The sequence below is a fragment of the Rhineura floridana genome, chromosome 16, assembly GCF_030035675.1.
Source record: "Rhineura floridana isolate rRhiFlo1 chromosome 16, rRhiFlo1.hap2, whole genome shotgun sequence".
Classification (NCBI taxonomy): Eukaryota; Metazoa; Chordata; class Lepidosauria; order Squamata; family Rhineuridae; genus Rhineura; species Rhineura floridana.
This window is the reverse complement of record NC_084495.1, coordinates 36,516,792-36,539,958: the sequence shown is the minus strand read 5'-3', so window position 1 is coordinate 36,539,958 and position 23,167 is coordinate 36,516,792. Positions and strand designations below refer to the sequence as shown.

The following is a 23,167-nucleotide window of genomic DNA, read 5'->3' as shown; positions in this document are numbered from 1 at the left end:
GGATGTAAGCAGAGGAAGGTCAAAGGCACCAACATCCCCAGATGACCTTGAAGGGAGATTCAGTCAGGCAGGGAAAGTTGTGGAATTGGATTACGAGATTTGCAGGGAAAGTGTGGTTTGTGTAGGGGGCAGAGAGGGGAGGAACAATCGCTTCGTCTGCTTCATTATTCTCAGTAATGGTTAAGATTCTAGAAGTGCAGTCTGAATGAAGGCATCATGGAACAGGAAGGTGCTGCACAATTTTCCAGATAATGCAAACCTTCCCACTTCCACGCCCCATTTTTTAATTATTATTATTTATTACATTTATATCCCGCCTTTCTTTTCATGCTAGAAATACAAGGCGGCTTACATATGGTTCCCAGGCAGTCTCCCATCCAGGCACTGACCAGACCTGACCCTGCATAGCTTCAGCAGGGAGCCTTATGTGCCTTCAGACCATAGCCTGGGACCATGCCACACTCCAACCATCTCCTTTCCCCAGAGCCATTATCTACATGATCTAGATCAGGGGTGAAGAACCTTTGGCCTTCTAGAAGTTGCTGACCATCAGCCACATCATCCCTGACCATTGGCCACTCTGGCTGGGCCTGATGGGAGCTGGAGGGCTACAGGTTCCCTACCCTGATCTAAATCACACTGATTTTGACTATGCACAATGTTTATGGATTGTGAAACGTGTTGCATTATGCAGCCATCACTGAACAACACAACACTCACATATAGCTAGGATTTAATAGGAGGTAGGGCTCAACTCCCTGTGTGACTACCAGGAACACAACAGCATATGAAACAATAATGAAAACAAGCACTTCTAAGCATGCATAGATTGCCATTCTGTTTACAGCAACATTAAAAAAGGAAAGTTGTCTCTGGGTGTGTGTTACTTCAGAAGTCAAGCCGACAAATGATATTTTTGAGAAAGGAAAACTGAGCAGAGAGAATGCTTGTGGAATAATTTGTTCATATTAGGTTTTAGGAATACAATGTCCCTCCAAGCTGTTGAGTTTTTAAATTGATGTGCACCACAAATATGATCAGAATGTAACAAGAGTCCTTTCAGAAACACAGTTTGGGCAGCTCATCTCATTTCTTTAGAATTGTACTCACTGTTCATGCCAAGTGTTAAACTGAAGCAGCCTTTAGAGCATTAGTCCGCCCAGCCTAGCACCGTGTCTGCTGTGATTGGTGGCTGCTTTCTAAGAGGGAGGCCTTTTTGCACCTCTGCTAGCTAGAATCCTTGTTTAACTGGGGGCTGCCGAGGAGTGAACTCTGCGTGCAGAACATGTTCTCCACCACTCAGCTGTGAGCTCACCAAAGGAGTAGAATATTACTATCATTGGTCAAAAAACAAGAGAATGTCTGAGAGGAAGGGACATCGTTTGCGCAGCAATGCAAGGAAGAAGCTGGAGGCTTTTCTGTAGTATTTGCTCTGAATTTATCAGTAACTTCAAGTGAATGTCAGATTATTGCAGGAAAACAAAAGCAAGATTCTTGTGGTACTAGAGTCCATTCCTCATGTAATCCTTAGTTGGCAGGTATTGTGTATGATTGCGGGGGGGGGGATGTAAAAGCAGGTGTTAAATGGTAACAAAATGCAAGTGGTACAGTCTGTGAGCTTAAACACATTTTGAGTTAAACACATGCAAAGCAAACAGAGTGGCCTTTCACAACAGCAGTAATTGGTGATCACATAAGAAGCTCCCTTATACTGAATCAGACCCATTGATCCATCTCGCTCAGTATCGTCTACACTGACTGGTAGCAGCTCTCCTGGGTTTCAGGCAAGGGTCTCACCCAGCCCTATCTGGAGACAGCGGGGATCGAACCTGGGGCCTTCTAAATGCAAAGTGAATGCTCTACCAGTGAGCAACAGCCCTTCCCTTCACCATTCAAGCCCCAACATATCATAATGCTTTGCAAAGACACCAGCAATACATGTCCCAGTGAAATGTTGGCTTGGGGATCAAACTGCCTAAGGAACTAGTAGTGTGTTTCCTAACCCCTCCCCCCTTCCCACATTCCTGTAAATGCAAAAACATCCAAGCAGAGCTATCCTAAATTTGGTTGAAAGATTTGTTGACCCTGAGCACAGGCCTTGCATATCCAGTCGGTGCTTCAGCTGGAAGGAATTTGTAGAGCCAGTGCCAGCCCCTCAATGTTCTGATCTGTGGAAAGAACTTGGACCGGTTTTAGAGGAGGTGCACTGTTTGCAAAGGCAGGCCTAGCTAGAGATGTGGAGGCCCAGAAAAATGGGGCAGGCAAAGGGTTTTTTAATCCACCCCCTCCCCCAAAAATATTTTTTGTTTTTCTGAAAAATTGGGGGAAATGGGGGGAGGGAGAAGAGGGGGCAATTTTTTCTATTTCTTCCCCAGCCCTCCGCATCTCTGAGCCTAGCATCAGGGATGTGGGGTTGGATAGCTTGGGCAGGGGCAAAAGTGGAATCTGTGTAAGATCCAGAATAGGAAAAACAGCAGGGCCTGGCTTACACATGGAGTGAAAAGGTGGTGGGAATAAGCTGGCAGAATTCTGAGGCTGCCTCTGCACCATCCATTTAAAGCACTGTCACACCACTTTGAACAGTCATGTCTTCCCCCAAATAATCCTGGGAAACGCTGAGAGTTGTTAAGAGACTCTTATTCCCCTCACTGAGCTATAGTTTTAACAGTCAGTTGCCTCTTCCCAGGGAACTCTGGGAATTGTAGTTCTGTGAGGGGAATAGGGGTTGCCTAACAATTCTCAGCACCTTAATAAACCACACTTTTCAGGATTCTTTGGGGGAAGCTCTGACTGTTTAAAGTAGCCTCACAGTGCTTCAAAAGTGTGGTGCAGATGTGGTCTGAGAGTGGGATGCCCACTTCAAACTGCAGGTGACAGATCACACTTTCGAATACTTCCATTTGTAAAAACTCCCTGTGAGGAGAAAACTAGCTCAGCAAGAGTTGCAAAGGTTATAAACCAAGGCTCACCAATCTTTTGGGGCCAATGAGCACATTTGTTCCCCGGACACCAGTCACAAAATGGCTGCCATGGGGGCATGGCATAACACAAAATGGCTGCCAGATCTAAAAGAGCAAAAAAGAGAAAGAACCACAGAGGTGGGCATGCCTCTCATCAGCCCATCCCATCAATGAGGGAAAAGGCATCTACATCAGCTACCACCACAATTACTCAGAGAGGGAAACTCTTTGAATCTTTCCTGTGTTAAGGGATGTAAGGGCGGGCATCTCGTCTTGGCATCCAGTGAAATATGGACAAGTTTAAGTGGGGGGATTGTTCAGGGCAGAAGACTCAGATCACATCCACACACCATACATTTAAAGCACTCCCAAAGAATCCTGGGAAGTGTAGTTTATTAATGGTGCTGGGAATTATAGCTCTGTGAGAGGTAGACTTCAGTTCCCAGGATTCTTTGGGAGAAGTGTGCATGTGATGTGAGCCACTGCAAAGAGGAACTGAGCAGGGAATTGTGTTTTCTTCATACTTTTTACATGGGTGGAAATATTCCAAAATGGCATTCCCTTCTTGCAGTTCACCCCTAGCACTTCATTCTGTTGTTGCCTTTTTGGGGGAAGGACCATAGCTCAATAGCGCATGCTCCACTCACTAAAATGTTCCACTCTTTTTTTCTGTGCTCCCTCCAGGGCCGGTGCACTCGAGAAAACTGCAAATACCTTCATCCTCCACCGCACTTAAAAACACAGCTCGAAATCAACGGACGCAACAACCTGATTCAGCAAAAGACAGCCGCAGCCATGTTTGCACAGCAAATGCAATTCATGCTACCGGGAGCACAATTGCAGCCAATTGTAAGTTGCAAAAATAATTCTCTTGCTTGGCTAGTTTTGTTGATCCTGATGTTTAGGCCAGCTCAGACATATCCATAGATATCAAGAAATTTTGGACCACCTCAAAGACCGTGTGCTTCAGGGTTAAAGACTATTTAGGTTGCAAATACCATACATTGAAAGCACATGGAAAGCACATTGCTTAACCTCAAAAATCCTGGGAACTATAGCTTACCACTCACAGAGCTACACTTCCCAGTTCCCATGCTTCTTTGTGGGAAGCCAAGTGCTCTAACTGTGCTTCCGGTGTATGGTATGTTCACAGCCTAAGTATTATGTTTGTACTGAAGTTAACACTTACTATTGTTAGCTTTAAACTGAATTTCAAACCAGGATTAGAAGCTGGTTTGCAAACCCTGTTTTCAGCTAAGCATTAATCTTGGTGCAGCTGTAATGTCTTGCACCATGGTTAACATTAAAAAGGAAAAGGAGGGGAAAATGCATTGGATGGTGTGAATTAAACATGCCCTGAGGCTAAATTTTCAAATGTGCAGAGTTACCAAACAGGCCCAGCTCGCACATAATGCTGAACCAAACCATGGCTTAGAGTGAAAGAGCAAGCAAATGTGCAGGCTCCTGGAGACAAGACTGCTGCTGCAGTGCTTCTGCCCCATCCTGCTGCTGCCGCACTACCCAGGACTAAGCCATGATTTGGTTTAGTGTTAGGTCTTGTCTTGCTGCAAACAAACAAGTGGTAACCAAGGTTTGTTCTTCGTTTACCAGTTGTGGTTTGTCTGGGGAAGATGAATAACAAGTCCGAGTACAGACGTAATGCCAAGCCAAACCATGGTTTCACTCCAGGTGGCATGACAGCAGCAGAATCAGGGGAGGAGCCAGGAATCTTCTGTCTGGGAACCAGCACATTTGCTTGTTCATCCTAAGTCATGTTACATGCAAACTGGGTCAAAGAGCGGCAGGCAGGAATCAAGTTGCTCTGAGATGTGCCTTACCAATTAAAAATCCTCACCTTATGTTATTTCTAAGCAAGAGACCACAAGCACCCAGATGGTGTGCTATAGGGCTGGTCCTCGAATTGGGTAGACAGGCAGAGAACTGCTAGATCTTGCTTACAGCTCATGTTAAGGGCAGAAAGAGAGCAGGAGATACAAACTAGAATACAGCTATAAGTATTAATCAGACTGATCATGCTGTGAATTGATTTACATTCTTCAGTAATCATTACTTTAAGGAGATATTACAACTGGTTTGTAAGTGGGCCCTTTAAAAATAGCCATTTCCTGCTCAGAGAAGACGGGTGCGGATGACTGCTGATTAATCCTTTGCACTGCATTTTTATCTGCTCTGCAGTTTATCATTCTTTGTTTATTGTTTGTCCCTTGTTTATCCCTGGGACAGTTCACCAATCTGGGAGTCTTGAACACACAGTAACTCAGTGTGTAGAGAATGGTTCACCATAATTAGCACGTAGCATGGTTTGGTGCCTTAACCAGTGTCCCCAAACTACAGTGGAATCATGGTTCAACTTACAAGCTAAGCCTGGCTACCTATAGGGGGTGTATGGAGACATTAGAAATCCTGTTTGTCATCTTGCAAGCAGAAAGGTTGGAGAGCCTTGGAAATGGGCCTAATCATGATTCACTTGGACAGATGTAACACAGATGTAAAGCATTTTCATCTGCATAGAGCCAATGGGACACCACTCAAACCTACACTAAGGAGCTTTTACATATAAAATAGGTGCTGAAGTTTAAAGCATAAAAGTCAAGTTATTCTTGAGTTTTGATTTAGTCCTGGACTGACCCCAGTTTGGTGTGAATTGGTTTACCTTTGACCTTTAAAGCCCTTCATGGTTTGAGAACCAGGTGACTTGAAGGGCCACTTTCACTCATCCAACCTGGCCATGACTATGATCTACTTCCGAGGTCCTATTTAGGTGCCTGCCTGCTAAGACAGCCTTCCTGGTGGTGATCCCCTACTTGTGGAATCAATTCCATGAAAGGTCGGGCAAGCACCCTCCCTTGATATTTTCAAACAGGACTTGAAGACCTGCCTCTTTTTCTACAGCTTCTACCAGTTGATATAAATTGGGCTACATACATGGTGTTGTGATTTATTTACAGTATGTTGAGCTTTTATGCTGAACTGTTTTTTGTTTATGTGCTGGCTTTTTAAAGAGTTTTCTGAATTATGGATGGTTTAAATATTTTTACATTTTATTTATATTGATTAATTTTGTTAATTAGTATTTTTATATAACCCCAGAGCTGGCATTGGAAGGCAGGTTCCATGTCTAAGCTGTACTGTGTCTTGGAGCACATTAAACTCAGTTTTGTTGTCTGTCTTAATTCTCTGTCAAATGTTTTGCCAAAGCGGCCCAAATTCTTAGCCAGGAAGATCTGGATTTCAACTTCAATGCATTTTTGCAAATGTGCATATATTTATTTTGTATAGTTCTGTGACTGCAAGGCACTTGTAGGTGTTCAGGAACTCTTAAAAGCATTGTGGGTGGCAATACATTTATAGATCCCCAGGGCAAACAGAGAACGGTTAAACCACAAGTTTTGCGTTCCTGAATAAATCATTCTTATCAGACATATTAAAAAGTGTGTCCATTTCCCCACCTGCCAGTGGTACTTTTCAGCAATCTAAGCAGGGGAATTTTCTCCAATAATTCTGGATATCCTCCAGACAGTTGGGATGAACAAAACAGTAACTTGCACCGTGACAGAACTTGTCTGGAGGAAAATTGGCCTAAAATTCTGGGATGACACAACCCATCCATTGAAACCCCACTCCCAGAAAAAACTCATTTATGTTAGTGAGATACAGTGACATAATACAGCAAACCTTATTCAGCTCAGGTGCCTGTTTAAAAGTTTGAGACTCCTTCAGCATGAAAATTCAGCACGCTGACATCTTATGTCAGAATTTGGCCTCATACAATTATCCGTGACCGGGTTACAAAGGCCTTAAAATAGACCGAACAATTGAAATACTGGTGGAACTAGGACAGGTTCTTTAGTAAAAGCTAACAGCTGTATAAGAGAGAAAACTACACAATGCTCTGATCTGGGAGGGTGGGGAGCCAAGTCATGCAGGTCTTTCAAAGACCTCTTTTCACTCTCAGTGGTACTTTGACCCTGGGAAACGTGAACACAACTCACAGGTCAGAAGGCAAATCTTTAATTAAGATTGCAGCACCTAGTTCAGAGGAAGCCAGCGTGGTGACCCTTCCCCCTAGATGTTATTGGACTACAGCGTCCATCAGGCTCCCATCTTGACCAGTGCTCAGGAATGATGGGGGCTTAGTACAGCAACATCGGGAGGGCACCACTTTGGCTACCCCTGAACTAACTTATTGATTAAATAAAATAAAAGCAGAGGTAGTGAACCTTTCTCCCCTATCTTAGGAGCAACATTCCCTCAAGGGTCGTCTGTCTGGGGCCATATGCTGGCCCTCTCTTTCTTGGTCCCCTCCTCCTCCACCTGCTGCTCTCTTTCTTCCTCCTTTCCCTTTTCCTACCCACCAAGTGGGCTGTTGGGCAAAGGACATGTCATTCTTGCCACAGGCCTGGACTGATCACTTGCAGAGGGCTTTTGCAAATCAGGCTGAGAGGCAGGTTTATTTTTTATTTATTTAACAAAATGTATATACTGCTTGATTGTAATAAAACCTTTAAGCAGTTTACAAGAACTATTATAATTATCTGTTAAAAACAAGTTATTAGAAACTTTTAGAAGATAATTAACAGTAAACTTAAAAAGAGATTAAAGCACATCAACAACTACATGCCTGGGTAGGCTTCTCTAAACAAAAATTATTTAAGCAGGCGGTGAGAAGATGTCAGGAGGCAGGGAATTCCAAAGTGTGGGTGCTGCCACACAAAAGAACAATTTCTTACAAGTGCAGAATAAACATTATGCGGCACCTGTAATGGCCAGTTCCCAGATGAAAGCAGAGGAGGGGGCACATATAGGATAAGGTGATCCCGCATGTGTGCCCCAAGGGCCACAGGTTGCTCAGCTGTGCTTTCCAGAGACCTTTAGTGGAATGGAGACCCACGTTTCTGTGTCTGCTAAAGGTGTCCACCCTCCCTGTCAAAGATCTTGATCATTCAAACTTGTTAAGCCTTCCCTCCAATCATTGCCCTTCAATTTTTATTTTTTATTACTAACCTTTGCCTTTTTTAATATATGTCACACATTTAAATGACAAACTGAGATATAAAATTGAAGTTGTGTATTGATTTTATACATGCATGGTTTAGAAAAATTTTAAAGCATCAACCCTTTGCCTGAGTCGGGGGGGGGGCTCACCAGCTCATCCCAATGCGTCTCATGTCCACAATTGGCCACATCCTTCCATTCTCACTGGTGAATGCTCAATTAGGGGGCTGTGTTGATTGCCGAAGGTGCCTCCTTAATTGTGTCATTAAGCTCTTAACGATTGTGGCTATTCTTTGTGCATACGGATGAAGATGCTGTGTGCTTGAAATGCACCACACACGCCTGAATCAATAAAGGGGGAGGAGAAGGTCACAGGTACACAGAGAAAATTAATAGACTAAGAAGAGGGGTCCTCCTCTCAGCCAGCGTGACTGAACGAAATGTTTCCAAAGATGGGGTGCGATGGGGGGCACTGCATAAGCACAGACTGAGGTCTCTTTGCTTTCTCTTTCCCAACAGACGACATTTCCTGTGACTCCTTCTCTTGCAACTAGCCCTACAATGGCGTTTAGTCCCTACTTAAGTCACGTTTCTCCTGGAATGGGCCTGGTTCCTGCAGAGCTGTTACCAAATACACCTGTCCTGGTGTCCGGGAACCCAGCCGTTTCGGTGCCGGGGAGCTCAGCTGGGCAGAAATTGATGAGGACAGATAAACTGGAGGTATTTTACGCCCTGACTGAAATAACAATAGTTGCCTTTGGGACATAGAAAGCAGCCTTATACTGGATCAGACAACTGGTCCATCTAGCTCAGTATTGTCTGCACTGACTGGCAGCAGCTGTGCAGGATTTCAGGATGGAGTCTCTCCCAGGCCTACCTGGAGATGCTGCTGGGGACTGAACTTGGGACCTTCCGCATGCAAGGCAGATGCTCTCCTACTGAGTTACTGCTTTATTCAGTAGAGGGATCTTTTTCAGTGGGATCGTTTTGCCAAGATTGTTTGCGCCATGGAGACTTTGCCTGGGACTGGAGTTGGGGCAGGATTCTTTGTTAGGACTCGGAACCAATCCTCCATTCTTTGAAGTCTCAGCTATGTTGGTTCTGTGACAGCAGTATACAGTGTATCTCATTCAACCACTTAATCCAAACACAAGGAAGCTCTTAATGCCAGGGTTTTATTGACATTGGAGTAAGCATTATCCTTTTTCATACGTTTAAGATCAATGTTAGTTTAACATTACTTCTCAGCATCTGTCATCTTGCCTGGGTTGAGGTTTTTATTGCGAATAATGGAGTCGAGGGTCAGTCAGAACAGCCTTTGAGAGTGCTGTTAATAGAGCAGAACTGCTTGTACCTGACCCAAATCCCCAAATGTTTGTAAAACCAAGGAAATCCTAGAGCTGTTGGTTCAGTGCTGTCATCTTGAACCAACAAACCTTGTTTACGTGGGAAGGAGATTTCCAACTGGTCTGTTTCCTCCAGCCCTCCTCGCTCACCATCTCAGGTCTCTACAGGCTTGCACTGAATACTGAAATCCAGGCAATTTTATATCCCTAAGAAAAATGACTGTGCTACCACTTCAGTACCTACCAATCTAACGGGAGAAGGAAGTGAGTCAGGAGCATCCACTGATAGTGGGGCTCTTGTTTTCTTTATGATCTTGCTTCTCTTGCCTGGGGAAGGCCGTAGTTCAGTGGTAGAGCATCCGCCTTGTATGCAGAAGGTCCCAGATTCAGTCCCTGGCACCATCTTCAGGTACAGCTCGGAAAGATTTCCTGTCTGAAACCCTGGAGAGCCACTGCCAGTCAGTGTAAAGAACACTAAGCTAGATGGACTGATGGTCTGACTTAGTTTAAGGTAGACCCCTATGTTCTTAAGGGTGTTTAAAGATATTATCTAAGGGTAACCTGCTCCTGCAAACAAGCCTATCTGGCTGTATATGAGACATTATAAACATAAATAATTCAAGAAGCAGAACTACAGAGTTGCCTCTGAGACAACCAAAGAGTTGTCCTGTGAGAGTCCACCCCCAAATTATCATCCTGTGAGCCCCCCCTCCGCAAATTAAAAACAAAACATCAATCAGAATTGAGTTGTGTTTATATTTCCACTTACAAACACATTCTAGAAATAGGACTAGGAAGGCAGTGACCAGTTTAAATTCCATCTCAAAGGTGAAAGCTTTTTTTTTTTAAAGGCTCCATCTTATTTGCCTGGGAAACCCAAACTCAATGCTGTTTGGTTTTTAATATGGGGGTGGGCTCACAGGATGATATATGGCTAAAATGGGACTGATAGGGCTTAAAACGTATATATGCAGACTCTTATTAGAACTGAATTGGATTTCAAAAATAATGGAGGCTGCCCTAGTATTTTGGTTTACATTTAAAACCTGCTGGATGTTGAATTAGCTCTGACTCTGACATTTTAATCATTGTAATGATTGTTTCGTATTGCTAGTTAATGGGTTTGTAAAAATGTTTTTACATTGCTGTACACCGCCCTGGTATGTTATGGTAGGCGGTATGTAAATACTTTTAAAAATGAACAAACATAACCAGTACTACTACTATTACCACTACTACCACTAATAATAATATTGATTCAGTTTGGTCTATGACCTTAAATAAAAATCAGTCAATCAATAATATTGATTAGTAGTTTTCCCCCCAAAATGAAACTCAAAGTGAGCTAGAAAGGAATCTCAAGAAATGTACAAAAATAAAGGTTAAACACAATACAAAAATGTCAAAACAATACATCAAGCAGAACTCAAAAAACAATACAAGAATTAAATAAATCTGAAAACAGTATACAAAATACAAGTCAAATACAGTACAGCATACAACTAGGAGTCATCTTACAAGCCAAGTCAATCATTTAATGAACTAAGCAGACAGAAATAATTCAACAAAGGGGCATCCTCATGGATACTCTCCTTATTTTTATCTGGACTCCAAAACCTATATCTAGCTTCTTTAATAAGGTGAGTTTCAAGAGACTTTGTTTTATCAGTAATCTTCCTGCCTGAATGGGACCATTGTTGGTACAGCTGGAACCTTGGTCCTGTGGAAGGCAAGGGAGCTCACCCCCACCTCTATTTAAATAAACAAGCAGGATTTGGGACAGAGGCACAGAGATTTGGGTAGGTGTGTTTGTTGTGAATAGGATTTGATGTCACTCTGTCCTTCCCTGATCCCGTTGTGTTCACATTGTGAGGGAAATGGGGTGTGGGTTTGCTGGTCCCCGTTTGAATAACGTGGCTTTCTTTTCAGGTTTGCCGGGAGTTTCAGCGTGGAAATTGCACACGCGGTGAGAACGATTGCCGTTATGCTCACCCGATAGATATTGCCATGATAGACACAAACGAGAACACTGTTACGGTTTGCATGGACTACATCAAAGGGCGATGCTCTAGGGAGAAATGCAAGTACTTTCATCCCCCTGCACACCTGCAAGCCAAAATCAAGGCAGCTCAACACCAGGTGAATCAAACTGCTGCGGCTGCAATGGTAAGGGAACAACCACCAGCGAAGAAGGCATGGCTAAATGTTGTGTATTTGTCCCACAAAGAGAGAGAGGGCAGGTTGGGTGGCCAAGGGAAACCTCCCCTCTTTTTAATAGCCTTAGGATGGTCCATCACCTCTCATCATATACAATCCAGTCCTATGCATGCTTCCCTACGCATGAAGTGCCACAGCTTTTCACTGATTTCAGACTGTTGTTCCTCTTTGCCCCAACACAGTCTGTTCTGCACCAAGGGCAGTCTAACAACATTAAGTCTGCACAGCCTCTCCTGCCCTCCATCTTAAGAAATATTACTAAATGTAGACTTTGGGGTTTTTCCACGTTGATACCTTTCAACCTACGAACATAGGAAGTAACTTTATACTACATCAGACCATTGATCCATCTAGCTCAGTACTGTCTGTACTGACTGGCAGCAGCTCTCCATGGTTTCAGGCAGGAGTCTTTCCCAGCCCTGGAGATGCTGGTGTAGATTGAACCTGGGACCTTCTGCATGCAAAGCAGGTGCTCTGCTGCTGAACTATGGCCCTTCCCTTGGGCACTGGCCCCTTTTTATTGTTTTACTTAACGTCCAGCCTAAAAAAGAGTTCTGAAGAACTCAAAAGCTTGCTCATTATGTTATTTTTATTTCTATACCCTGTTCTTCCTCCCAAAGGAGCCATAATAAAGGTGGCTTTTTAAAAAAAAAGGGGGGGGGGTTAGTGGATCTTACTCCCTTGAAAGCATGCATGGAACTGCAGCCATTATGTAAGGTCTATAAAAATGACTTTACTGAGCAGAAATACTGATAGGCTGGAGTAGAATATGACCAGCTCTGAAAAGCACAGTTTGAATTCAACCAAAGTCTTGCTCCTTTTAGGGTGTTTCATAAGCCAAGATTTAAATCTGAGACCGTAATGCCAGGTATCATGAATTTTGTGTTGTTGTTGTTATCCCTGCACCTGTGGCCTGTGAGGAAAAGGATGCTTTTGACCAATGCCCCTCATCCCCAGTAATCCCCAGATTTGTGAGCTGCAGCGGTTTCCAGCTGTTGGTTGCTCCTGTGGCTGGTAGACCAATTAGAGATTTAGTAAATTAGCAGAGTTTAGCTTACTGCAGCTTGCTGAGCACTGTGTGCTGCAGGGGTGTGATTCTACCGGAGAGAAAGTGAGCTTTTTCCTTGCTTTAAATCACTCAGACTTAGACTTGGTTTCAAAATAAGAAAAGACCACTTTATTAATAGAAATACATACTGGATAGGAAAGGTATTACTTCTGTTGCTAAGTTGGAAGCTGCAATGACCATGCCTGCTGGACATTGCCCCTTGTGCTAGAGGAGAGGAGACAAAGAGAATGTGGCTCCTTCTCCTCCAGTAGTCAGCAGAGAAGAGAGAAGCAGGAAGGTAAGTCAGAGGTGTGAATAAACTGAGACATACCAGTTTACATGGAAGGAAGACAGACAGAAAAAATGAGCACAGGTCAGTGACAACCTAGCCAGCTATAAGGGCTGTCTCTCTATCTCTCTCCCCATGCAAAGAGGACTAAATTGGAGTTGCTGTTGTCACACTTCTAACACAAGCCGTGCTTTGGCTCCATAAAGTGGTGCTTCCAAAACTCACGGCGCAGCAAAGACTCCTTTGCAGTAAACCTCATATCCTATCCTATAACTATCCTTCGGACAGAAAGCTGTGCTCATTAGATGATGGAGCTGGAAAGTAAATAAAGCAGGCGTCTCTCCCAACAGATTCCGTATTCCCTAGAAAGGTTATCAAAGGGGAAGGGATGGGGAACCTGTGGCCCTCCAGATGTTGTTGGGCTCACTGGCCATGCTGGCTGGGGCTGGTGGGAACTGGGGTCCAATAAAGTCTGGAGGGCCACAGCTTCCCAGCCTCATTAATAGGGAGGATACTCCTCTAGGCAGAAAAGACAAAAACGCTTGGGGGTTTTGGAGTTTAGGGAAAGAATTAAAAGAGCTGACTAAGGAGAGGTGGGGACGTAATAAACGGCATAGAAAACTGTGCACGGGGTGGAAGAAAGTGGACAGAATGAATTTTTTTCCTCCCTCATTGTGTTAGAAGTTGGGGTCATCCAAAGAAACTGACTGACAGATGAGTCAGGGCAGATGAAAGGAAATGCTTCTTCACAAGCAGCACATAGAGTTCGCTGCTGCAGGGTGTGCGGATGACCACTGGCTTTTGTGGCTTCAGAAGAGGTTAGGCAAATCCATGGGGATCTGGAGAGGTCAGGCAGTAGTTATTACACATGAGGATTTCCTGGCTCTTCCACATTCAGAGGCAAATTTTACCTCTGTCTACCAGTTGCGGAGGATGAGCAGTGACAATGGACTGTTGGCTGCCTGTCCTGCTTGTGGGCTTCCCAGAGGCAGCTGATTGGCCACTATCGGATATACAGTGTTGGGCTAGAGCAGCCTTCCCCAACCTGGTGCCCTGCAGGTGTTTTGGACTCCAGTTCCCATCAGCCCCATCCAGCACAGCCGTATGATCCTGGGGCTGATGGGAGGACAGCCACGCTGGCTGGGCTTATGGGGGTTGATTAGAGGGCACCCGGTTGGTGCAGGCTTGTACTAGATGAACCGTCACTCTGACCCAATAGGACTCTTCTGACATTCGTATGGTTCCGTGTATGCCATAACACTCGTACCCACACTGCCCTGTTTATCATTAAGTTGTGGCAGAAGGGGCATGCCACTGTGGCACTTCTTGTCCTTAAAAAGGCCACTCCTTAATGACTGGCACTTGTGTCTAAGCACTCTTATTGAGAACGAGACTTTGGAACAATCAACTCAGAGGCCTTTTTGTTAATCAGGCCTGATCTCTGACATCCTAACTGCGACGTTGGTGGCCCTGTGGCATCTTTAATTTGTGCCATCCCTTTCTGGCATAAACCTTTAACTTCCGTTTCCTTAATGTTGTTAATGAGCCTGCTTAAAATATTTATCGATCTCTAGTCACCAGGGCCACCCAAATAGCCTTGCGTTACTCATTGGCTACTTTCCAAGGCTTCGTGTTTATCTTGTACCTCTTGAGTTTAGGGGCAGCCTTGCAAGTAAGATCACAGATGTTGCTAGGCTACGGAAACAGAAACAAAAACTGGCAAGCCCCCATCTGCCCACACATGCCTGTGTTTAGTCTTTTGCGGCACACCGATGGGCAAAATGGGGAAAAGGAGATGGTATGGGAAAAGCATGAAAATAATATTTTCTCTCTACATTTATGAGGACTAGAAACAGACTTTTGTTATTTTTTAAAAAATCTAAAACTTTTGCAGCACCCTTTTAAACAGCCAGAATGCAAATATTATGAATATATTACCAGAATTAATTGTATCTCATTCTCGGTATTTGTTGCAAAATGGAAGCCATAAAGTTCTCTCTGGCTCCAGATGTTTCTACATCTGCCCCAAAGCAAAGCAACAGAACCGGCCTTGTAGTGTTAGTCCAGTTAGTTGTCTCAGGGCCCGGCATTGTGTATGTGTCATCTGTTTTTAATACAATGTATAATGCATTCATTTTATTTTGTTTTTTCTTCACCTGTTCCACAATGTCACTCTCCTTTTTGACGCACTTCTGCTTGCTGTTTTTCTGTTGTGCTTGAACCCCCCTACCTTGGCTCATTACCATCATGTGCTCGCTGCCTGCTAATTAAGACTCAGCCAGCTGTCCGATCACTGAAGCGACCCCTCGAGGCAACCTTTGACCTGGTACTTGGACCTCTCACCTTGCTTTGCATGTAACCATCTTTAGATTGCATGGAATACATTCCCTCTCTTTCTCTGTCTCTTTCATCCATTGTATTTTGTGTGTGACCTATGGAGACTGCCCATCAGACTGGAAGTAATACCCCATTCATTCCAGCGCTGTCTTCCTCCACCCCTCCAAAGAAAAGGTTGTAACCTCTGGCTTAATTGGAAACTCCTTTTTGGATACAGCAGGTGCCTTTTGCCGCCACCCTCCTCCAAAAAAAGACCGGGCGCAGCTATGGAGCAATGCAGTTATCACAGTATTTTTCAATCAGTCTGTTTTCCAAACAGCAGCAGCGGCTGTGTTTTTATCGCACGGAGCTCAGAAGAGTCCGTTTCACACTCTTTGGTCTGAAAGGCCTCGGAGGAAGCCTTCAAGGAGTTTGAGGGGCTGCAGAGCGAAGATGCTGCTTGAGCTGAGCTTCGCGGGCTTGCCCTCCTCGCTGCACACACCAGTACGCAGACACAACACGAAAATACCTGGGAGTATTCTGGGCTCGTCTGACATGGCTCAGTGTCAGGCTTTGGGCCTGAGACCCTTTATGTTGCTTTTGTCAGGAGTTACTTAAGTATGATGCTAGCCTCGCAATTGACAAAAACCAGGATTTGAACAGCAGAGAGGAGTTCGTTCCTGGCTCTTGAACCTGAAGCTGCCTTGATACTGAGCCAGACCATCAGTCATACCGTTAGCTCTGATTTGCACTAGACTTTTCTGGGTTTCAGCAAAAACCCTTCCCAGATGCTGGTATAAAAAAGCATCTTTAACTGGGGGTGCCAGGAATTGAACCTGAAACTAAGCCTGCCCCACCTCCACCCCAAAATTTCACGGCCTCACTGGCGGACTATAGAATTGTGGGCTGTGTATGTGTGTGTGCTAGTTTGGTCGTTTTCAGGAAGAGGCGGCATGTAATTATCAGTGTGTGTGTGTGTGGACTTTCCAGAGTTCCTTTGCTGCAGTTGGCTGGCCTGAATGAAGCTTGGGGTGAGAGATAGTCAGCTGCCAACCAATCCGCGTGACCAGCTTGGAAAGTTCCCTCTCTGAAATTGCACACCCCGTCGCCCAGCCCAAAATGCAAAAGAGGGGAGGCAGTTCCTTCCCTGAATTCACCTCCCCCTCTTCATTTGGGCCGAGCTTCTAATGGTTCAAAAGCCCAACTCAGCCTTCCCTGGGGCCCCTTCTGCATGTAAAGCCTGTGACCTGCCACTGAGCCTTTGGTCTTTCTCTTTTTCCACGACACTTACTGTTACCCCCACCTATGAACCTCAGAGTGTCAGCTGACAGAATGCTCTGGGAGGCTGGTACCGCAGCCTAGGTGGCATCCTCAAGCCACAGAGCTCCGTCTGCCAGCCTTGTGAGGGGAATAACACTAGTGGCTCAGGAGTTAAGATCCTGGAGCCTGGCTACTGAAAGCCCTACTTACATACACACAGGGCCGAGCCAGGCATGACTGGGCACTTGGGCACCAGCCCACCTCGGGCCCGCAGTGCTGTAGCCCAACCCCCCCCCTAAAGACGGCACGGAGCTAAAGCATGGCCACGTGTCCCACCTGCCTCTTGTGTTGTGTGAATGATACCTGCCATCAACCAAGATGGCGGTGAAGGCATCAGCCACTTAGGGAAGCCCCCCCCACCATCTTGGGTGATGGCAGCGTGCACAGCATTCACACTGATGGGAGAGGTAGGTGGGGCATACAGGCAGGCTTATTGAAGCCCGCACTGTCTGTATTGGGGGGTACCTGGGAGCTCCCTCTCCATGATCCATGGGAGGGTTGGGTTGCAAGACCCAGCTCCGCAGATCACAGTACAGGAGCACCACCCTCCCACCCTAAGGAGGGGCCTGGGCTGCAGGGGCCATCGGCCAATGCCCAATCTGGCTGCCCTCTGGCGCCAGCCCTGCACACACACACACACCCCTGTGCAAAACCTGGTGGTGAAAGTCCACTGATCACATGGCCAAAATGATTCTCCAAGCCTCTGTTTTTCTCCATGCTGCATCCTGTCTATGTCAGTGGAGGTTGTAGTACAATAAATCTGAACAGCTTTTTGAGGTCCCTTGGTTATTTTAGAACCAGAAACCAGCCCTTGCTTGCCTAGCCCAAACCGAATGGACCAAATGCTGTACTGCGAAGTACGGGGCAGTGCCTGATGTTCTTCCAATGTGCGGTCTCCTGAGGTCTCTTAAAATGGCAGTGAAACCTGTTTCTCAAGTTGTCCGAAGTTTGAAATTGATGCTGCTTTGCATTCCTCTTCATGACGCGGTACAGTCTGGTTTTCACTGTGTTTTTGAAGGAAAAGAGACCAAGGAGAGGAAGAAGAAGGAAAAAGCCCTCTCCAGGTTCATAGAATCATAGAATGGTAGAGTTGGAAGGGGCCTATAAGGCCATCAAGTCCAACCTCCACACAGGTTGTCTGTGTTAGCCTTTTCTTTTAAACAAACAGACCCAGCAACATTTTAACAGCTGGCATGTAAAAGACAGGAAATTCCAGATATCTGTACCTGATACTCATAATGTTTTGTGGTGAGCCTCCCCAAATTAGGAAGGCAATGACTGCTCTAGGTTCCCCAAGGGTAACCTGGAAATGCATTAGGTGTTATAACTAGGCATCAGTTCTGCCACCAGTACCATACATTTAAAGCAGTATTGTACCATTTTAAACAGTCATGGCTTCCCCCAAAAGAATCCTGGGAACTGTCGTGAGTTAAGGACTCTGAGAGTTGTTAGGAGACCCCTATCCCCCTCAAAGAGCCACAGTTCTTCAGGTGGTTTAACCATCAATCCCTCTTCCCAGGGAACTCTGTGAACTGTGGCTGAGGGGAATAGGGGTCTCCTAACAACTCTCAGAGTCCTTAACTTACTACAGTTCCCAGGATTCTTTTGGGGGAAGCCAAGCGGTATAAAAATGCTTTAAAAATACGGCACAGGTGTGGCCATAGTGGCAATCCAGGCATTGTTGTTTAGAGTGAGAAGGGGAAGAAGGGGCAGGAGAATCAAGGAGAAGGGCCCTGGGAAAGCAGTGGGGTTGTTCTCACCCCAGAGATGGGGGCCTCTGAGGGCCCTCTAGATGTTGTTATTTTCATGGAGGATAAGGCTACCAGTGACTACTAGCCACGATGGCTATGCTGTGCCGCCGTAGTTGGAGATAGTATGCTTCCAAATATCAGTTGCTGGAAACCACTGGGGGGGGGAGAGTGCTCTTTGCACTCAGGTCCTGCTTGTGGGCTTCCCATTGGGGCATCTGGTTGGCCACTGTGAGAACAGGAGGATGGACTAGATGGCCCCCCCTTGGCCTGATCCAGCCAGGCTCTTCCTATGTTCTTATGACTCCAGCTCCCATCATCCCCAGCCTGCATGGTCTACAGTCAGGCATGATGGGCGCTGTAATCCAGTAACATCAGGACGGCCATGGGTTTCCCCATCCTTGTTCTATTGGCTCTCAGCCCTGCCAGAGAGTGATGGGCACATAGTTGCTGATTCTCAGGAGAACAGGGTTAGATCACCTTAGGACTCTTGTACCATCTCTGGATACTGCCTACCCTGTTTAGGGAGGCCCATTTCTTTCTCTCTCTGAGATCCTGGCTCAATAGTTCTCTCATGAGCCCAAAAGATTGTAAGGTTTATCTTAACTGAAACCTTGAGCAGGGTTGGGCAAGTAAGCAGTTAACTATGCAAAAGCAGTTGACTGTAAATGTTGGCGGTTCCTTGAGCCTCTTCTTCGTACAGCTCTTCTGTTGAGACATGCTCTTTGGAGATGAGCAGGGCGATGTCCAACACGTCAGGCTGAAAGCAGGTTTCCCCCCCCCCCCTTTGAATCTGACGGTGAAACAGGTTTGACTGACTGGAAGCACCTTGATGTGACAAGTCTAAAAGGGAAGATTTGCTTGTAAGAAAAAGCCAGCCTGCTAGCAAGGGGGGGGGGGAAACAAAACACGCTCTTTGAGCAAAATTAATCATATCACACGATGCTCCACTGAAACTGCACACACATATATGTTTATGTCTGCAGCAAAAGAAAATTAAGGGATCCGGTTAGCAGTTGGGATTAGCAATTTTTCTGTCAACTCTGTTGATCCAAAGAGATTGAGCTGGATTAGAATTAGTATTTTGCACAATGCTTATATCACATACATTGGTGCAACACACACCCAACAACAGCCACCTATCTCGCATCTTTCCTGATTAAAAGTGGTGGGTGTTACTAGCAATGATGCTGTTTTGCCTTTGCAAACATTTGCTAGTTTCTTCCCAATGCCAGAAGCCCCAACAGCTTAACTAGAGTTAATCTATTTTTTGTTTCCTTACTGACAATTTGAGCCCAGCCTATCTCAAGAGCTCAGGGAAGTTAGCAATTTGTTATGTATTTTGCATATGCAAAATTTGCTTAAAATCACAAAATTAGCTAACCTTCCTTCCCTTTCTAGCTTTTTTTTTTAGAAAATAGATTTATATCCGGCCTTCCTCCCAGTAAGAGCGCAGGGCAGCAAGCACTAACCAGCTTACCAGAACTCACCACCTTCCTCCTCCCCAGCCACCTCCTTAAAAATTGGTCCAGGATAGAAAATTCTTAAGAATGCTTCTTATCCTCATACTGAGGATATTTGAGTCCTTTTATGAATAAGGTTGTAAAAATGATAATACTTCTTGAGTAACTTCAGAGCTACACCAGATGTGAAGTCATGGCAGGGTTAGGAGAGAATTCCCTTACATTTGTGCCAGATAGGATCAGAATCTGGCACAAAGATGTTGTTGTTGTTGTTATTTAATAATAATAAGATCATGATCATTATCAAATTTATATCCTGCCCTTTCTCCCAGAAGGAGCCAGGATGGCAAACAAAAACTTATTTATTTATTTATTTAAAATATTTCTGTCCCGTCCTTCTACCCTATAATAGGGCATTCAGGGCGGCTTACAATAAAATCAAACATGTATATAATAAAAATTGTACACAATAAGGATCACAAAAACATTAAAATATATTAAAATACAATTAAAATACATAAAATACTATACACATATATACACATATACATGTATACACATACATAGGGAATGGTACTGAAGGGACTACAGAAGTAAAATCAGTGTCAGGCTCTATCCTCAGTCCCTCCCAAAGGCTCTCCGGAACAAGATCATTTTCAGAAGTCTCCGGAAGCCATCAAGGAGGGAGCAGAGCAGGCTTCTTGGGGTAGGGTATTCCAAAACTTGGGAGCCACAGCTGAAAAGGCTCTCTCCCATGTGCCTGTCAGTCTAACATCTTTCACTCCAGGCACGCAGAGGAGACCCAACGCAGATGATCTTAAATCCAGGGCAGGAGCATATGGGTGTAAGCAGTCCCTCAGGTACATTGGTCCAAGGCTGTTTAGGGCTTTAAAGGTCAGAACCAGCACTTTGAATTGGGCCTGGAAACAAATTGGGAGCCAGTGGAGTCGATAAAGCACAGGGGTGCTATGCTCCAGTTAACATTCTGGCTGCTGCATTTTGAACCAACTGTAATTTCCAAACCGTTTTCAAAGGCAGCCCCACATAGAGTGTGTTACAGTAATCAAGCCTCAATGTCACCAATGCATGTGTCACTGAGGCCAAGTCAACTGCTTCCAGGAACAGACGCAGCTGGCAGTTTGAGCTGGCCAAAAGCACCCCTGGCTACCGCAGCCACCTGAGATTCAAGCAGCAGGGCAGGATCCAGGAGGACTCCCAAACTGCGGACCTGCTCCTTCAAGGGGAGTGCAACTTCATCCAGAATAGATTGCAACCCTATCCCTGGCACAGTTTTCCCCTTGACCAGCAACACTTCCGTCTTGTCTGGATTAAGTTTCAGTTTGTTAGCCCATATTCAGCCCTTCACAGCCTCCAGGCACCAATTTAGGATGAGCACTCCCTCTCTGCGACCAGATGGTAGGGAGAGATAGAGTTGAGTGTCATCAGCATATTGATGACATTGTACTCCAAATCTCCAGATGACCTCTCCCAGCGGTTTCATATAAATGTTAAAGAGCATGTGAGACAAAATGGAACCCTGTGGGACCCCGTAGGCCAACGGCCAGGGGATAGAGCAGTAGTCTCCCAGCACCACTTCCTGGGTTGTGTCCATCAGGCAGGACTGGAGCCATCTTTAAAACATCTTAAAAACAAAAAAACTTTAAAACGTATTTAAACAAAACTTATTTAAAACATATTTTTAAAAACATCTTAAAAAGCAACTCCAGCACAGACATTCTGATAGTGATTCTCTGTCTCACACACACAATTAAAAACATTTGTGCAGTAAGTATATAGTGCATGCATATACAGGAAGAATAGTGTAAGCTTTCCGCTCTCGCCTCCTTGCAACGTGTGTGTGCGTGACAGCATACTCCGGCGCAACAATTCAGTGGCTGCACGTCATGGCTAGAACCCGTGGCTGGCACAGAAAATAAGCCAATCTTCATGTGTTTAATCTTTAGCCAACACTAACACTGTTAGCATTTGGGTTTATATTATGCTAAATCTTCTCATTTTTAATAGCTGTCTCTCCTTCCTTCCTTAGCTGGTAATTTTTTTTAATTTTTAATGCTTGTTGCCTGCAACTGCTTTCTGAGTCTGCCCCGACCAAGAGAAAATTACTCCTGATTTTTTTCTTCTTTTTTCCCTCCCTCTGCCCTGTTAAACAACAAAGCAAAACAAGAAAACCCAAATCAAGATGTTCTCCATTTGGCAGTCACACAGTGGTCGTAAACGGATTTCAAACTGGCTTAACTGTCAAAACTTTTCTCAGGGTACCCTGGGGATTACTGGGAGTTGGGTGGGGTGGGGTGTGGGTGCCAGGTGGCGAGAATTACCTTTTGATGCTTTCTTTCCCTTGATTTGAGTCATGACAGTTAAGCTTCCTCTAAAACTTTCTTTGGATTTGAAGTGTACACGTGCCCCTTGGAGCACTCTCGCCCATTCATTCATTCATTTATTTGTCAGCACAATTTCACTTTCTCCTTCTGCACTAACTGCTTATACTGTGGAGTAGTTGTTGTTGCTGCTGCTGCTGCTATTATTATTATTATTATTAATAATAATCTCATAATAGGGTACACTTGACCTATTGCCCACCTTTGGGTTATTGCTTTTGTTTTTTGATCCAACACAGTTGCAGGTGATTTGCAGAGTGCACAGCATGCTTAGTTCGACCATTGCTTTGTCTAAAATTCATTTTCCTTTTTTTTCCTTTCCCCCTCCCCTCCAATTTCCACACGTACCCCCTTCCCCCGCAAAAAACCTGTTTGGTTACCCCTCTTCCCTTCTGCAGGCTTTGCCACCTGGTGCACTTCAACCTTTACCAAAGAGGCCAGCGCTTGAAAAAAACAATGGTGCCACCACAGTCTTTAACCCAAGTGTTTTCCACTACCAACAGGCCCTCGCAAACATGCAGTTGCAGCAGCCTGCATTTATCCCTACAGGTATGACGTCTTGAGCTACTCCCTCTTGCTTTAATGGGAGAGAAAATGCTGTGGTGGGAGGTGCTGGCAAGGTGCCCTCTCTTGTCATCTCTTGCACACGCCCCGGTCTGCCCTTGCTCTTGGGACTATATGACTTTGCAGGGTGGCTTTTGCTGTTTGCTGAGCAGGTTGCCTTTCCCAGAATGAGCTGTGCTGGCACAACTCCCTTCCCTTCCCTGCTGCACCAATTTGCTGATCTGCACATGTGTTGCACAGAGACAGGAGATTCCCCCAGGGAGTTCAGATGTTGACTTCAGGAGAAGGAGGTGTTGTCACAAAGGGATGCAGAATAGTGAGGAATCCATCTCTTTCTCTCTCGTTAGCGTGCAAAGACAATAAAGATTCTTTGTAGGCTGAGGATCTGACACAGCTCTCAGTCCTCAAACTGGGAGGAAAGGTGTGGGTCCTCTTTGGAAAGGCACCAGGGCGTTTGGACTTTTTTTTAAATGAAGAATTG

At 45.1% G+C, this 23,167-nt stretch overlaps 1 protein-coding gene across 8 annotated transcripts in view; it reads left to right on the top strand.

Annotated features, from left to right (window-relative positions):
- Positions 1-23,167, top strand: part of MBNL3 (muscleblind like splicing regulator 3) — a 119,909-nt gene that overhangs the window by 74,590 nt on the left and 22,152 nt on the right. For 5 of the 8 annotated variants that reach the window (XM_061598212.1, XM_061598213.1, XM_061598214.1 and 2 more), the window contains 5 exons: positions 3,645-3,809; positions 8,496-8,696; positions 11,252-11,488; positions 15,149-15,202; positions 22,521-22,671. In XM_061598212.1, the coding sequence (XP_061454196.1) occupies positions 3,645-3,809; positions 8,496-8,696; positions 11,252-11,488; positions 15,149-15,202; positions 22,521-22,671 (808 nt within the window). The remainder of the gene's footprint in view (positions 1-3,644; positions 3,810-8,495; positions 8,697-11,251; positions 11,489-15,148; positions 15,203-22,520; positions 22,672-23,167) is intronic. The other 3 variants (XM_061598215.1, XM_061598217.1, XM_061598219.1) reach the window with 1 other exon arrangement.